We start from the raw sequence: 17999 nt of genomic DNA on the forward strand, positions 1-17999 counted from the left end.
ACAGGCAGTAGCATAAAGCATGCATTCACCTCCTTGGCCAAACTGAATATAGAGACGGGTTACATCCATGCAAATGCCTTGATGTAATGTTACAGGGTTTAATTTGTGTTTGATGACAATATAATCCAGGTTCATGATGCACAAATGCATGCAGTGCCTGTGGATTGCATGCACAATGTGTTTAAATATGTTCTCAATACCTGGCAACCCTTTAAATTGCTTCTTTTCAACATACTTCAGATGTCATTTTAGAAATGACAGTGTTTATGTGAGGTGCATGACACATCTGTGCATCTCAACTGTGCCACATCATTACATAACCCCAGTTCTCATCCTTTGCATGCAAATGATCTGGTTGCATCTACAGTGAAATGTCAAGATTTCCCTCTATTTCTGCAATGTAACAGCATATGGTTTGTTTTAATTGTTTTCTGGGCACTACGCAGCTCCCCCTGGTTAAGTCGGTGACATCATCTCCTGTTCTGTCCCCCTGGTGTGTGTGTGTATGTGTGTGTAAGTGCGCATTCTTCAACAGACTGTAATGCAAGATCTGAATGGATGATATTTCTCATTTGCGTGCCAATATTGACGTTTCATGCAACTCTGCATTCAGTTAAATGGTTTTTATTGCCTTGGGTCAGGTAAGTTATTGGTGTTTCTCTTAAGCTGGCTTTGGTTATCAAATCAGGTGCAATAGGTAACCAAGAGCATGAATGATGTGTTCAATGCAGAATTATGCATGAATGAATGAATGAATGAATGAATAACAGGTGGCATGTAACAGACCCTTCAGTGGTTCTCAACTGGTTTTGCGTCAGGACCCAGATTAGATTCTTCATGTAGGCTACACATGAAACAGTTTGGGAACTGTTTCTGAATGGATTTACTTATACAACACTAAATCAAGACGGTGCCTAAACAGATAAGTTCACAATGGCTCTCTTAGTTGCAATAAAAACAATTATTAAAATTATTATATACAGTTATTAAAATCTTGGCAATATCATATACCGAAATTGGGCAGCAGACATGTCTGTGATATAGTCAATACTTCACTGCTGCAAGAAGACCATGTTGTTGTTCGATTTTGTTTTTGCGCAACAGGAGAGGACATCAGTCGAGTGCTGTAACTGACACTTTTCATGATATGTTAATTGTGGCTAATGGTATACCGATATATCGGGCAGGCTGATTAACCGGACCGTACTATGGTCAATGCGCGAATATCTGCGATTTCCGATTAACAGAAGTATTACCTGCCCTTTTTATCCCAATTTCTGTTGAATATTGTATAAAATAAATGTTCATTTCATTTTAGAAATTGTGTATATCTGATTTGCTTTTGTTCATTTGTATTATTTATATCTGCATTTATATCGGCCAACCTACAGTACTATATAGATATTGGCATTGGCCATTGAAAAATATCGGTCGACCACTATAATTGTAAACTTAATTATGTATGCAACTCATTGTGCAGCCCTAGATTAGGCCACATCCGGATACATTTGAAAACGCATCTTCTCCTCTACGTTTTGGCCTTTGATCCACTCTGAGACGCCGTTTTTCGAAAACGCTCTCTGAAGTGGATGCATTTGAAAACACCATATTCGTGTTGTAGTGTGAACTGGGTAAATGGAGATATTCGAAAACAATGGCATGTGTGTAGTTATGTGACGCTGTCGTGTGATCCATTCAACCCAAAACAATCAAGATGGTGGACAATGTTTTAGTGGGATTGTTATGCCGTCCATCCACTTTGATAGCATTGTTAAAGGTAAATCCAGTGGTGGCTCAGCGGTTAAGGCTCTGGGTTACTGACAGAAAGGTTGGGGGTTCAAGCCCCAGCACTGCCAAGATACCACTGTTGGGCCCTTGAGCAAGGCCCTTCACCCTATCTGCTCCAGGGGTGCTGTTTCATGGCTGACTCTGTTTTCAAAGTTGAATCTTAATCTTAAATGTTATTTTGTAACTTTCACATTGCAACGGCTGTTCTGCGGCAGACCAAGACGATTGTTTTTCAGACAACAATTATTTTACGTTTATTTTCGCATGCACTGTTTGGAGTTTTAAGCATTTTCTGACGTTTCAGTGTGGATGGGCCAATTTTTGAAATGCTTAAAAACGGCAGTGTGGACGTGGAGCATTTCGAAATGAAATTTACCTGCTTGGCAATATGCTGATAACTGCCAAAAGCGAAATCTGCTTATTCCAAAAAATCTGACAATGCAAGGAACCTGCATTTACATGAGATCTAACGTTATTCGGTTATTCTATGCTTTTGGTGTCAAAACGTAAATAGTTATGCGTGCAACACTTGCACATATTAGATAAGCCGCTAAGAACGCTGGTAATAGGGTTTACAGGCAAACCAAAATTGGGATAATGGGCAAAAATCTACATATGCCGATAAAGGAAAGCCTTACACATTGTCGGCTATTAAGCATAACTGTTGAAAGATCGTACACGTTCAATGACATGACATGGGCTGTATAGTAAAATCGACAAATTTGTTTTTTAGATGATTTTATGCTCTCGTCAGCCAGTAAATCACTGCACAAAACACATTGTGTTTGCTAGTGAACTATTTTAACGCTGCCTAGGTTGTATTTTTTGTTTATCTTGTGTAGTTTTGTTCAAGGGTTTTGAGGATGAGCACATTTCACGCAACCGTTCCACATTGGTATCTGCCTAATTTGGCTAGCTTCTACCAAACGAGAGATGAATTGCGTGCGCCGCATGGCCATTAATGTCACCTAAAGGTATGGGAAGTGTCTTTTCATTCATTTTAAAATTATATGTGCATTTATATGGTCCGTTGTATTTTAGCACTGTTTTCAGTGACCCACCAGTTGAGAACCACTGTTTGAGGATTGTTGCATTGGTTATAGGTTATAATGACTGCACATAAGAGAGAAGTATCCATAGGTAGGCACAAATGGAAATATTTGGGTGGTGTTTTGTGGGGGCTGACCTAAAGAGAGAGTTTTTAGGTGGGGGATAAACTCATTTTGTAACCCCACTGTCTGATCTGTGTTCTGAGGTGTTGGTGGTATGCACCCCACTCAGTGGAAAATCTTGAGTGTATTTGTGTTTGTGGTATTCGATGACATCCGGGAAAACTTGACATGTTCCACCACACACTCTTTCTCTCTCACACACGTTTCATAGCTGTTTAGAAGATAATAAAAAAAGATTAGCCTGTTTTGCTTTTACATAGGTCAAATAAGGTTGTATTAGATATGAAAGATATTTTTAGGACTTATTTGTGTATCTGATCTTTGTGACCTCACGGTCAATTTATTTAACCTCATGTTGTTACAATTTTCCAAACCTGTACCCTATGACTTAATCTCCTGTGGAGCACAAAAGGAGATGTTAGACATGTTAGCCTCAGTCACCATTCACTTTCATTGCATTCTATATCATAAAACAAATGTCATCTGAGACTAACGATGTGCTGAACATCTGCTGTTTTTGTGTTTTAGGAAATTGATGACAGAATTATCATTTCTGGGCAAATTGTCACTTTAAATGGTGGCACTTGGTTGAAAGGCTTGACAGTAATTTTAAGGCACTGCTTTGTAAAGCTACTTTGTAATGCTTAAATGGAAATTTTGATTGATTTGTTATTACATTTTATCTGACAAGACCTTTCCATGTTTATTGTGCTGTAGATTAATGACTGTAATCAGTTGGGTGTGGGAGTTTGTATGGGCGGCTGTGAGCCATCTAAAAGGTCACATGTTTGCTCCTACAGGTCATGAACTCTGACTCTTGGTTGTTTGCGCAGCTGCCTTTTGCTGTTATGGGAACTTGTTTTGTACAGCACTGACATGTGTAAAGAGACTTTAGGTGCATCTAAAAATGGAGCCACTGAATTTTTTCTTTTAAATAAACTCACCCATTCCAACAACTGTGAATGACAAATGATGCAAATGGCTTCAAAAATAACTTCCTGGGAAGAGAAAGCAGTTTTGTGTATTCTAGGCAAAGGCTGCTTTTGTCTTATTTGATTGTAAAGAAACAACAAACTTTAAGTGGAGCGTGAGCACTTACTTGGTCAAGGAAAAGGTAGTAGCCCCCAGGTTGTAAAGACTACTCTTACCTTATCCTAGCACCAGTAAATGTACTGAGAATGTGTTTAGCCATTATTCTCGAAGGGACTTTTTGTTTACAGTATCACATAAGCTCATAACCTTCTCGTTGTGTGCTGCCCTGTGGTCGAATTTGGTCATTTCCTCCCAAGTTATATTCACAAAACAGAGAAAAGATTTGTGAACAACAGGGTCTAATTGAGAGGCTATCTAGAGTCAAAGACCTTAGAGTCCGCTGTCTAGACTAGAGCCTATGGTTGTTTGGTGGACTCTCTAGATTCAAAGGCTCTGGACTGTGTTTTCTAGAGCCAAAGAATGGATGTTGATCTTCCTATATCCAAAGATTCTATGGGGTCTGTCCATCTCAAGTGGTCCAATACAGGTTGCTTGACCATTTTTATTTTCCTATTTTTGTGTGATTACTTCTATGTATTGCTATTGGGAAAACCACCAGTTTTTTTATTATTATTTTACTTGGTTTAACCACGACAGTCATCTTTGTGTCATGGCACACATGAAACATATTTTGGTTATACAGCTGTTTACAGAAACCTCAATATCTCTGCTCAGGATGGTCCTAGCTCCTTGGAACAAAACCGATCTCTAGAGCACACTACAAGGCACATTCTTGTTCCTTAGACTTAGGCTAAGTCTACATTAATCCGGATACATTTGAAAACGGCATTTTTGTTTCAAAACGCTCTCCGTCCACACTAACGTTTTCAAGCGTTTTCCAAAAGTTGCTCGTCCACACTGAAACTTATGAAAATGCTTAAATCGTGCCACTTGTTTTCTCATGCTGAAAATCCCTGCTGCATGTACACCAATTCCGAGTAAACTTCCCTTCGCCTTTGAAGAAATGCAATGTGAAGGTTGTACAAAGTGACATTTTTTTTAACAACCCTATCAAAGTGAGTATCAGGCACAACAGCACCACTATAACACAGGCCTCCATCTTGATTGTTTTGGTTGGATAAATCACATGACTAAAAATGCGTCATCATTTTCCAAAGTGGATCCGTTTTCACAGACAAAAACGATGTCTCGGTGTAGACGGAAGGCCAAAACGGAGAGAAAAAGATGCGTTTTCAAACGAAAACGTATTCATGTGGACTAGGCCTTAGAACTTAAGTCCTAATGTAATGCTCAAGGTTGCTCAAAGTTCATCTTTTGAGGGTCAGTTTATAATATAAGAGTCTCAGTCTTAATTTGTTAGGGGGTACCTAGGCAAGTATAGTGCGCATGCTGAAAATTTTTATGGGGGCGAGAAAGTGCAATTTAAAATGTTTTATTTTTTTATTTATTACCCTAATTTTCTGGTTGAATTTCTCTGATGGGGGACCGGATAGGAACCTGAAGTTTTCACAGAAATAAGTCACCTATTGTAGCATTCTGCTGTAAAAACTGGTTACAGAGCTAGGGCTAGTAGATCTGGAGAAAAGCCTACTTTATTCATTCATTTTGAGAAATGAACAGATGTAATATAAGCATAACAAATAACAAAAATGAACTGTATTTTACAGTATGATTATGATTGACATACAATAGCTTATGCTTGTCAATGGGGTCTAAAATATTACTACTTTTGATATTGGCAACAGTGAAGCATGATCTATCAAGGAGTTCTTCAAAAAGTTAATAAACAAAAGCATTTAGTTTTAAGTAACCTTAATGAACCTTATGTAGAATTAAAAAATCAGCACCCAGAGTTTAAGATGGGGAAATCAAAATTTTGTTAACGGAGACCAAAATGGTGTGTGCTGGCAGGAACATCTGGAACTCACACTTTGTGTCTGCACACAACATCAGAACATCAAGCTGATGGTTGAGTCAGCAAAGCTAAAAGTGGACTACAAGGACCTGCTGGAACTTCTAGTCTGAGACAAACAGTTATAACTGCATGCTCAACAAGTGTGACCAGTGTCCAAGTATAGAGGCCTTACTGCAGATGCTTGAAGAGTCAGACAAAGATGACCTCCTGATAAAATCACCTTTAAGCAGGGGTTTATGACTGACAGAGCAGATATTATCACTGTTGTTCTCCCTAGGGATGAAATCTGTGTTTCTCTGGCTGAGAAACTCAATGCGTTAATGCATCAGCATGGAAAACTGTGATGTTTTTGTAAAATTCTTCCACCCACCTGGACCAAGAACATCATTCAATATGTCTACTGTGGACAAAGTGTGGGTTCCCATGCACCATGTTCTCAGAAAACAGACACCTGCCGAGTTTACTACTATCACCGGACTCTCCCTCAACATTTCAGAGAGAATGAGTGAGGAAGTCTCACAGCTTCTAATCAAACTGTACATGTAAACATGTAAAATACTGCTCCCATTATAAATTGACCCTAAAAGTGGAACTTTGAGCAATCTTGAGCATTACATTAGTACTTAAGTTCTAAGTCTAAGGAACAAGAATGTTTAAAATGTGTGTGTGTGTATATATATATATATATATATATATATATATATATATATATATATATATATATATATATATATATAATGCACCTTATGATGTGTAATGACTTGCAGTGACCACCCTGAGCCGTGATATTGAGGTTTCTGTGAACAGCTGTATAACCAAAATGTGTTGTGTGCCATGACACAAAGATTAACGTCATGGTTAAACCAAGTAAAATAAAACTAAAAATGGTCAAGCAACCAACTTCCCAATTATTGGACCACTTGAGATGGACCCTATGGTGAAATTTTTGGAGCGTAGACCGGTTGCGATATCTAAAGCCAATGTCTCTTTGAGTGTGCTTTTTAGAAACTAAAGACTCAAGAGTGGGATGTTTGGGACCAAAACCCCCAAAAGTAGGATGTCTAGAGCCAAAGTCCTTTTTGTGGGCTGTCTAGATTCAATGACTATAGAATGGGCTGTTTACAATCCAATATTCAAGAGTGGTCTGTTTGCGACCAAGGACCCTATAGTAGGACCCAAGGGTGGGTTATCTAGAGCCAAAGATTCTAGAGTGAATTGTCCAGAGCCTATGGCTGTTGGGTGGGTTTTCTATATTCAGAGACTATAGAGTGGATTGTGATGAACCAAAGACCCAAGGGTTGGCATCCAAAGCAGCCAAAGACTGTAGAGTGGGCTGTCCAGAGCTATAGATTCTAGGGTGGACTGTTTAGAGCTTAAGACTATAGAGTAGGCCATGCAATGCCCAAATTAAATGGGGCCCCTAGAAACAAAGATTCAGGAATATGCTGTCCAAATCCTCTAGTGTTGGGCCGTCCAGAACCATAGATTCTTGGGTGGGTCGACCAGAGCCATACATAGATACTACGGTGGGCTGTCTAAAGTCAAAGACTCAAGACTGACCCCCTAGAACCAAAGCCTTGTTAAAACTAGATGGGGTGAAATTAGACAGAGAATTACATTTACCTGAAGTTAATGTTATGTCCAGTGATGACATACATCAAGTCTGTAATATGTGTCAATATTCTGCTTTGGAAAAAATGAAATAAAAAAACATTTGTCACAAGGCTGTGGAAATTGGGACTCTAAAAATGCTACTGTCTATTTATAAGTGTTATTCAAAGGAAGATCCTTACAGTACTGATATTGGTTTCGGCATTGAAGTAGAAACTCTTCCTGTTCCTGTTTGGAATTGCTCAGTCTGTTCTTATATAAATGCCAAACAAATATCTTTTGAAGACATTTTGAACTTATTCATTGGGCTGAATGAGTTTGTGAAACAGAGATGACAGAAAATGACCTTGTTCGCTTTTGAGAAGACCAGTTATGATCATTAAAAGCTTGAATAAAATGAGTTGAATACTAGATTATGTGTCAGCAGTCTCAAACTAAATTAGATTAGCTTACTGTAAAATATAAAGAAACCTATTAGGCAATTTATTTTATGAATTGGATGAATGCAGTCGGACTTAACCCAACCCTGACATCTATTTACTTTACGGGTTCTTCAATTGACAAACTATTATCTAAGTTGCATGTTTTGATTTTTGTGTTTTGAGAAACTGGAAGCTCTTTTCTACAATGTGGACTTGTAAATTCATCTGATTTAAAATCTATAAAACACTTTCCCTGAGAGAAACTGAGAGAACCTTACAGGTCAACTGTTTACAGAATCTTTTAGGTGGTGTACAGATGAATGGTTGTGAATGGTATTTGCTAACTGTCTTTGGATCACATGTGTGTTATGTTTTACACTACTTATAGGGTTAGTTAGTTTAGGCGTCTTCTTTGGAGCTCTATCCCTTTAATAAGCGGTACCATGGTGAACACCAGACTTTTTTGGTGGGTTTGTGACCTTTAGCTGTCACGTGTGTGTTTTGCAGACGGAGTCGGGACCGTGATGACCGCCCGCTTCCGGTTGCCTGCTGGCAGAAGTTACGATGTGGGAGCGTTGGAGGAGGCCAGAGAAAGACAGCACATGCAGGTGGTGTGTAACGTTTTACTATTGGACAACACAGTGCAGAGCTTCAGAGTTAATGTGAGTACCCACACACTCTTCAGTGCACGTTTGACCTCTGTAAATAGGCTAATCATCCCTCATGACTGGTCAGATAATATAGCTGAATATGTTCTACTTGTGTTGGATGCGAAATTAAACTAAATTTATATTTGAGTTCCAAAAGAGAGCCAAATTTTTTTTTTTTAGATTTATGTATTTGTTTTATTTTGAGAATTTTCATTTCAAAAGGAATTAATCCTTGTAATCTTTCAGTACGTTAACATACAATTAAAACATTTAATTTAAGTTGGACAAAAAAAATTATTCGTTCATAATAATGAACGCTTTTTTGCTGATTCCGTTTTTTGTGAACACTGATGTGCAACGTATTTAACACTTCCTCAGCTGACGTCCTTCCTTCAAATATTTGATTTTGCATTGTGTCATGCTTTAGTCCGACTGAAATTGCACTATTTTGCGAAGTCAGACTAACGGACCTAGATAATGCGTTTGTAGCTCATCATATAAACACGTTAATCGGAGCGCATTTGGTCTCAGCGTTTTTTGCGAGCTTCAAAAGACAGCGGTGATGCACAATAAGACATCTTTCAAATATTCGATTACACATTGTGTCACGTTTTAGTCAAACTGTAATCGTACCAGTCCGGTTTTTGCGAAGTCAGACTAACAGACCCATATAACGAGTTAATCAGACCAAAATTGGTATACTTCGAAAGACAGCAGTGAAGCGCAACGTGTATTATTGGCACTTCTGCATCTGAGGTCGTTACTTCAAATATTCGATTACACATTGTGTCACGTTTTAGTGTGACACATTGTGTCCAACTGTAATCATACCAGTCCGATTTTTGCGAAGTCCAACTAACATTCCTATATAATGCAATTGTATCTCGGCTTTGTACATCATGCATACATGTTATTCGGACCGCAGTTGGGCTCAGCATTTTGCCCATGCTTCAAAAGACGTGTATTATCGGCACTTCCACATCTGACATTCCAACATTAATTGCACTAGTGTTTCACTGTTTTATTTAGTTCTTTAGGTTCTTTTTATTTTTGGATTTTTTTTCCCCTTTTTCTCCCAATTTGGAATGCCCAATTCCCAATGTGGTCGCGTGATTCACCTCATTCCTGGTGGTTGAGGACGAATCTCAGCTGCGTCCGAGATCGTCAATCCTCGCATCTTATCACGTGGCTTGTTGAGCGCGTTGCCACGGAGACATAGCACATGTGGAGGCTTCACGCTATTCTCTGCGGCATCCACGCGCAACTCGCCACACGCCTCACCGAGAGCGAGAACCACGTTATAGCGACCACAAGGAGGTTACCTCATGTGACTCTACCCTCCCTAGCAACCAGGCCAATTTGGTTGCTTAGGAGACCTGGCTGGAGTCACTCAGCACACCCTGGGAATCGAGCTAGCGACTCCTAGGGTCATAGCCAGCGTCTTTACCACTGAGCTACCCAGCCCTCTAGTTTGGTTCTTTTTAGAGGACTCAAGTGTGAACACCCTTTCTAGAACAGTATTTCTGATGGGCATGAGCAAAACATATCACAAGTGTTTTTTGTTTTATGCTCATCATCGATTTTTTTTTTTGTCCAAATCGTTCAGCCCTAATCCCTTTTAACAACAAGAAGTAACTGTTTAAGAGCTGAGTGGATAATGATCCCGGTTGCTTATGCAAAGGTTGCAAGTTAAATCCCATGTAGAGGTGACCCAGAAACTGCAAAGTTGATGTCTCAGTCTCGCTCTATCAGCATTTTACCCCTGAGCTACAGACCATCCCCGTGGTTAACATGAATAAATCAGGTTGGATGAAAAATATCTACTAAAAAAAAGAGTTGGTTAGAACCCCCAATGGAGATCAGCCATCTGTGAGGTACAATAGAGACTGACTGCAGTTTGGAAATTGGAGCTATGCGATGTTGCGGCTTGGGTTGGATTGCATTGTGGAGCTGTTTCAGGCAGATGTTTCACATTCCTGGGTATGAGAGAAGCGTATCCTGAGGCTATAACTGTCATGATCATACATGCTGTACACATCGCCTTGGCTCAAGGGTTAAGCTGGCATGGAAACGTTTGGAGCCTATATAATAATATATTTCCCTGAAGTCCACTTATAATGTTAGTCAAGGTTTTATGCACCAACAGTCAATGACCAATCTACCCTCTCTTTGACACTTACAATTCAACTATTTTTGCTCCTTCAGTACAGTACGTAAATCCTGTCTTCCATATTATTTAGATGACGATATCTGAAAAGTTATATCACGATTAGAACTGTCCAGTACTAATAACTCTCTCCTGCTCTCTTTAGAAGCAAGATCAGGGGCGAGTCCTGTTGGACGTAGTGTATAAACACTTGGAGCTAACCGAGCAAGACTACTTCGGCCTTCAACTACCAGACGATTCCTGTGACAGCCAGGTAAACTCTCACCTGTCACTCTTGCAACAGATCACACAGAGTTAGGGTTAGGTTTGGGTTGGGGTTCAGGCTGTTCATTACTTATTTACGTTTCTACACACACACACACACACACACACACACACAAGTCTGCTCAACCAACTGCCAACAGTTTATTCTAAGGTCACTTCACAAGCTAAAATGCCACTGTCGGCTTCTGCTTGTAGTAAAACAGCGTAAATGTTTAATTCATTTCGCTTGATGTTCCTCGGTTTGGAATCGACAAGTGGGTTTTGGTGTCTTCCACAAAGCTGAGCTGATACTTTCGGCAGTTTTGTTGTCACAGTAAAAGCGAGAACACTTCGATATGCTACTATGCGAAAAAGGTGGCCTGAATTTGGTTCCATATCGGTTCTGATTATCTGTTACAGAAGTGGCTGGATCCAAACAAACCTGTTAGAAAACAACTGAAAAGTAGGTCCTTGTTTTTCATCGTTATATTTTATGGTGTTTTATTCAACCATTATATTGTCACGAGGCTCTCTGATTGTAACTGTTTGTATTTTTAGGGACGACTCCACATAATTTGAGGTTCAGGGTGAAGTTTTTCGTGAGCGACCCCAGTAAACTACAAGAAGAGTACACAAGGTATATTTCGATTTTTATAATTGGCTGTACAGAATATGCGTAGTTGTCATGTTAAGTTTAATATATGCTAAGAATGGATTTAAATCAAAAAATGTATGTGTCCGCTTTAGTTATTTGCACAATAAGCTAACCATGAACAACTGTATTTTTATATATTAACATCAAGATTAGTAAATGCTGTTTAGATCATAATGTAATCACTAATGTTACTATAACGCTAATGCTAATGTAATGTGTCATTTATATGAATGTAAATGGGATTTATACGGAGCCCCTTAGAGGACAAATGTTTTTTATTCCCAACGCAAACAGTTTTTCGTGCCCTTGCATTAGTTTTGCGTTCCCTCGCCATAAATCTACGATGGTTTTACTATAGTAACCATATTTTAACCTTGATATTTGTAGTAAAACCATAGTATTAATACAGGAAAATGAAAACTGGGAGGATAAAATTATGGGTTTTACTATAAATACCATGGTAAATCCATAGTAACCACAAGATTAACCATGATTGATGTATGAATACAGTATATTGTATAAGAAACATGGTTTCTGCCAAAAATCAATAACATAACATGGTTAGCCTAGAACAGAAATGTTATTACAATATTTCTATGGTAAAACCATCTTTTCTGCCAAAAACGTTTATGGTGACTACAGTCTACAATTAGGAATGTCCCGATACAATTTGTTTTGAGAACGAGTACAAGTACCGATACCTTTTAGTACTCGCCGATAACAAGTCTGATACTTGTTTTAAATTCATTAAAACTTTAATCAGATGAAAGTACCGTATAACGATTGGGGGTCTGGGGGTCTTAGCGAGCGTTGACGCTGACTACCATCCCTGGAGTCGCCAGTTCGAATCCAGGGTGTGCTGAGTGAATCCAGTCAGGTCTCCTAAGCAACCAAATTGGCCTGGTTGCTAGGGAGAGTAGAGTCACATGGGGTAACCTCCTTGTGGTCGCTATAATGTGGTTCTCGCTCTCGGTGGGGCACGTGGTGAGTTGTGCGTGGATGTGACAAATTCAGTATTAATATTGTTAAATGCATTTGCGATTAAAACAAATTTTCAGTATTATTGGTTTCTGTCCTTTTAATTTTAATATTTAATTTGATGTATAGAATATGTTGCGTTTGTAGGTGTAACTTTGGTAACACCTCACCGTGGACCTCACTTAAAGTCCTGGCTCTGACGTAATGACGGCAGCTTCCCAATCCGGAAAAGCCCGTTACTACGTGACTCAAACTGATATTAAACCACAAAAAGCTGCTATTCATATCAATAAATATGTAGTCTGTATATGACTCGTGCTAAAAAGTGAATTAGCCCAATTAGCACATCTGCTACAAACCAAGCATGCGATGCTCATAATAGTGCGCTGAATGTTTACGTAATGCATTCATACGTCAGATGGTATCAGCATTTTTACGAGTACCAGTACATGAGCACGATATCGGACCTGATTCCGATATCGGTATTGGGACATCCCCATCTACAATATTACTATAGTAAAACAATGTTTTATCCAAACAAACAAAAACAACAACAAAAACATGGAACTGTTATGTAAAGCCATGGTTTTACTACAGTAACCATATTTAAACTATGGTATATGTATAGATTTTTATTACTATAGTTTTCATTTTCCTGTGTTATCACAGTGGTTTCATAATGAATAACATAGTTAAAATTAGAGATCAACCAATAGTGGATTTTGCCGATACCGATAACTTAAGATGATGGAAACGACCGATAACCGATTAATCGACTGATTCAGGTTTTTGTGTTTTTTTCATCAATTTATAGAATGCTTAATTTCTTTTGTCTTTTAGCCTTACTAAAAAGGGCTTTGACATTGAGGCTACAGGAGTACAAAGTGAATAAAATCCAAAAAAGCAGTTTATCGTGCAACCAAAATCTCATAAATATCTAATTACAAAAAATTACGATTTGGTGCATTATGGGGGACTTTCAACTTTAAACAAGTCGAAATACACCGGGGACTCTTATTTTGAAATGACAGAATGTGACAAATTTCATTGCTCTGTGTATGTTTGACGTTTTTTACAGCCTAGACTGTATAATCATCAGATTAAGAGTTTAAATGTTTCACCAGATGAAAAGGATACCAGGTTTGTTGATGAGGAATAAAATAAATGAGTAAAAAAATAAATTGTCGGCATAGATTTTAAACATAACCGATATAAAAAAAACTGATATCGGCACCGATATATCGGTCTACCTCTAGTTAAAATATGGCCTAGTTTAAAATATGGTTGTATCAACCCATGATAAATTTATTGCGAGGGCACGCAAAACTATTTCAGAAAAGAAATTCACACCCTGTCCTCTAAGGGTCTCCGTAGATGGTCACCATGCATAGAATTATATATAATTTGCTTTTAATTTTTCATTTAGTATATGCAATTATTTAATTATTCATTAAAAATGAAATATTCCTTGTATTTTAAAAACAATTGTTGGAAAAATAAATCATGTCATGCACAAAGTAGATATATATTATTATTATTATTATTATTTGTATTTATTTTTGCAGATATCTGTACTTTCTGCAGTTGAAACAGGATATTCTGACGGGAAGGTGAGTGTTTTCTCAATATTAAAACTTCTGAACAGAGTATCTACTGTTTGATTAAAAATAACAAAGTAGTCGTCAAATAAAAAGAAGCAAAAATCCTAAAAATATAAACTTCGTAAAAACACAAGCCCAGAATATATCTAGAGAAACGGTGGCAATAACCCTCCCATGGCTCTGTGGTTTTGTATGTTACATTATTGGATTAATAATTAGCCAATCTAACATAATTAATGTGTTTTCTGTCACTCTGCCAGGCTTCCATGCCCTCAGAATACTGCAGTTATTCTGGCGTCTTATGCTGTTCAAGGTAAATATTACAGAATATTTTAGTTTTTAGGTTATATAGGTTACAATTTACCCTGGTTTTCGCCAAGAGAGTAGATTTATTTTTATATTAGACTCATGGAAGAAAATAAGGAAACTATTGTGAACTCTTTGACCTCAGTTTTTTGTTTGGCTGGTGATATATCAAGTCTGTACAGGATGCACAAAGGCAGTATAGTTGCTAAATAGTCCATGATCGGTCTTTTGTCTCTTTCCTGTCCCAGTGTGACCCATTTCCAGTAATAAGGCTGGAAAAACAGACAATATTGTGGCAAGTGTAACATTGTTACATAATTAACAATATTAGCTCAATAATGTTACATGAGGTACAACTGGTGTATTATATTAGTTCATTTTATTGTTTGAAAATCACATAATTGTTCAGTTTGACATTAGAAGTGCATTTAGTTTAAGATGTAACATTAAATATTCTATTAAAAGCAATTAAACGGCATTCGAAACGAGACTTATTTAAGTGTAGATCCAAAATATTCAGCAGGAAATAATGTAAGGCAGGACTTGATTTCTATCCATCTGGATTTGATTGGCTTGTAAAATGTGGGTTGTGATATTATTGGTTAAGATGTATTTTCCGCACCCACTCGGTCTTGATTACATTAGCAGAGAAAATAAGGTTGTTTCAGAGGTGGAGAAAGTTACTACATTTTGATGAAAGGTCACAAGAACAAAAATGTTTGTTATTTAAACACTGAAAAAAAGTATTTTGTCTTGTTTTATGGTAAAATATTGAAACCCTTGAAACAAGAAAAATTTACTTGAAATTACTGAAGCAATACTGCATAAGATGTTTTGACTTGTTTTTTATTTTTTTTTAAATGTTTATTTTTGTAAACCACTAAATAACAGGGACTAAAAAACGGAATGCTTTTAATTTCGGTTCATTCTGAGCAGAAACTATATTTTTTCGTTCCGTTCCGGTGTTTTGCTCCCTTTCCAATTTGTAACTGGTTAGAATGAAAGAATGTTTAATAATGTTCTTTTTTTTTTTTTTAAATGACAGAATAAAGGGTGGATGATATATCACTCGCAGTGTTGCCAGATCTCTCATGAGAAACAACCTGGTCTGGAAAAGCAAGCTCAAAATAAGGGACATGCTTCAAACAAAATATGTGTTTTTGGGGGAACAGGAAGTGGTGTAATTCTGAAAATGTTCTGTGATAAGCCTTTTAGTCTCTGGTTTCATGAAAAAAAAAAAAATTTGGAAGGAAATTAACTGGTTAAAACCGGTTACCAACACTTCAAAATAAAGTTTTCTCTCCGGAACAATTGAAAGGGATTTTTCGGTTCTGTTCCGCAATAAATTTAGTTCCTTTTTGGTTTTCGTTCCTTGAACCATTTTTAGTTCATATTTCTTTCCCCTGCCCCCTCGGCCTTGATTACATCTACAGAAAGAAAAAGTTGTATCAGAGTTGGAGAAAGTTATTAAATTTTTATGAAGGATTAGGAAAAAAAAAATGTTTCTTGTTAATACCCCGAAAAAAGTATTTTGTCTTGTTTTCCGGTAAAAATTTCTCAACACCCTAGAAACGATTTAAATTTACCTGAGAAGCAAAATTGCAGAAGATATTTTGACTTGTTTTTAGCAAATCTTGAATTAAGTTTATTTTTTCATTGGGACTTAAAAACTAAATGTTTAAAATTTTGGTTCGTTCTGAGCAGAAACTGTATTTTTTTTTAGTTCTGTTGCCTCCTTTCCAATTCGGAAATGTTTTGTAACCGGTTAGAATGAAATAAGGGACTTGCCTGCCTCCTTAAAAAATTAGCGAAACGAAATTAACCGGTTACCAACATTTTAAAAATAAGGTTTTCACTCCGGAAAGGCATTTTGTTCCCGTTTTCGGTTACGTTTGATTCGTTCCTTGAATCAATTTTTGTTCCTACTAAATATTGTTCCATTTATGTTTCGAACAAGTAAAAACATTTGAGGTATGAAAAAACAACTTTAATCGAGATATCAGTATCGTTCACAATTTTGCTAATTTATCTTGTTCAAATGATGTTTTGATATTTTTATTCAGAAACGAGACAAAATTACATTAAGAAAGAAAATGGGGTCTATTTGGATTGTGTTTTTTCCAGTATCCCCGAGAGTCAGTTTCTGTTACTCTGTAAAGTTGCTTCTTTGTTTGGCATCATTTGTGTCTGACTTTGCATGGTTTCAGTGCATGTTTTGTGTTTCAGCTGAGTTGGGGGACTACAGTCACTCTGAACATTTGCCCGGGTACCTTTCCGAGTACAGCTTCATTCCCAACCCACCACAGGACTTTGAGAAAGAGGTCGCCAAACTTCATCAAGAGCACAAGTAAGAGCAGAGACATGAAATACTCCACTATGTTACAGATTCTCATATTAACTGAGTGTCAGTGTGAAGACTGCAGAACAAAGAGCCACAGCTGAACACACACACACACACACACACACACACACACACACACACACACACACACACACACACTGGCAGATTTGTAGGAACAAGGCAGGTCATTGTTTGTGGATCTCTGAGATTGAGTCTCTCTCTCTTTCAGTGGACTCACACCAGCTCAGTCCGAATTTAACTACTTGAATGCTGCGCAGATGCTAGAGTTGTATGGCGTGGAATTGCACTATGCTCGGGTGAGTAACGGACCCTTCTTAACCCATCATCTGCCCCTCCTGTTCCTCCTGTTGCAGGGCATGTTGTCACAATGCAACCTGCCATTAAACATTCAGTGAGATTAATTATACAAAACATTATGTGTTAAAAGTTAATCATATCCCCAGACCGTAATAAGGAAGATTGCGGAGCAACTCAGGCTTGAAGTACCACCTGTTTTCTCCGGGGGGCAGTAAGCGAAACTTTAGCTGTGTAGGCAACAAACCAACCCTTCAGCACACCGCGCAACTCGAAGACTTGCGTTCAAAATACAGATTGAAGGAGCGCAAATCCGAATTTGGGGATCTCAAGATGTGTAACTTGACACAGTGGCCTAAAAATATTATGTTTAAAAATCAACGCAAACAAAGTGAGACGCTCCAAAAGCATCCGTCTGACGCAGGTGTACATTGACCCGTTCTTCGACAAGCCCTCATAATAAATTCTGATTGACGAAATCAGTTGGAAAATGGATTGGTGTGAACTGCAGGCCAATGATTGGCTTATGATCAATAATATGCAAATAAACAATATATTGCATTGATGTTATGCTTCTGCTGAAGACATCAGTCTGCGTTATTTAAACTTCATTGAAATAAAAATAACTTTCGTGGCTCAGTGGTAAAAACGCTTGCTACCACCCCTGGAGTTCGCTAGTTCGAATCCCAGGGCGTGCTGAGTGACTCCAGCCAGGTCTCCTAAGCAACCAAATTGGTTGCTAGGGCGGGTAGAGTCACATGGGGTAACCGCCTTGTGGTCGCTACAATGTGGTTCATTCTCGGTGGGGTGCGTGGTGAGTTGAGCGTGGATGCCGTGGTGGA

At 38.0% G+C, this 17999-nt stretch overlaps 1 protein-coding gene across 3 annotated transcripts in view; it reads left to right on the forward strand.

Moving 5' to 3' along the window:
• LOC127640932 (tyrosine-protein phosphatase non-receptor type 4-like) overlaps positions 1-17999 on the forward strand; it is a 44434-nt gene that overhangs the window by 455 nt on the left and 25980 nt on the right. For 2 of the 3 annotated variants that reach the window (XM_052123650.1, XM_052123651.1), the window contains exons 1-9: positions 527-641; positions 8409-8563; positions 10864-10971; positions 11382-11424; positions 11520-11598; positions 14160-14204; positions 14456-14508; positions 16728-16848; positions 17072-17159. In XM_052123650.1, coding sequence (XP_051979610.1) covers positions 596-641; positions 8409-8563; positions 10864-10971; positions 11382-11424; positions 11520-11598; positions 14160-14204; positions 14456-14508; positions 16728-16848; positions 17072-17159 — 738 coding nt within the window. In that variant the 5' untranslated portion in view covers positions 527-595. Of the gene's footprint in view, positions 1-526; positions 642-8408; positions 8564-10863; positions 10972-11381; positions 11425-11519; positions 11599-14159; positions 14205-14455; positions 14509-16727; positions 16849-17071; positions 17160-17999 lie in introns of those variants that run through there. The other variant, XM_052123652.1, reaches the window with a different exon arrangement.

This window comes from Xyrauchen texanus, chromosome 50 (assembly GCF_025860055.1).
Source record: "Xyrauchen texanus isolate HMW12.3.18 chromosome 50, RBS_HiC_50CHRs, whole genome shotgun sequence".
NCBI classification, from domain to species: domain Eukaryota; kingdom Metazoa; phylum Chordata; class Actinopteri; order Cypriniformes; family Catostomidae; genus Xyrauchen; species Xyrauchen texanus.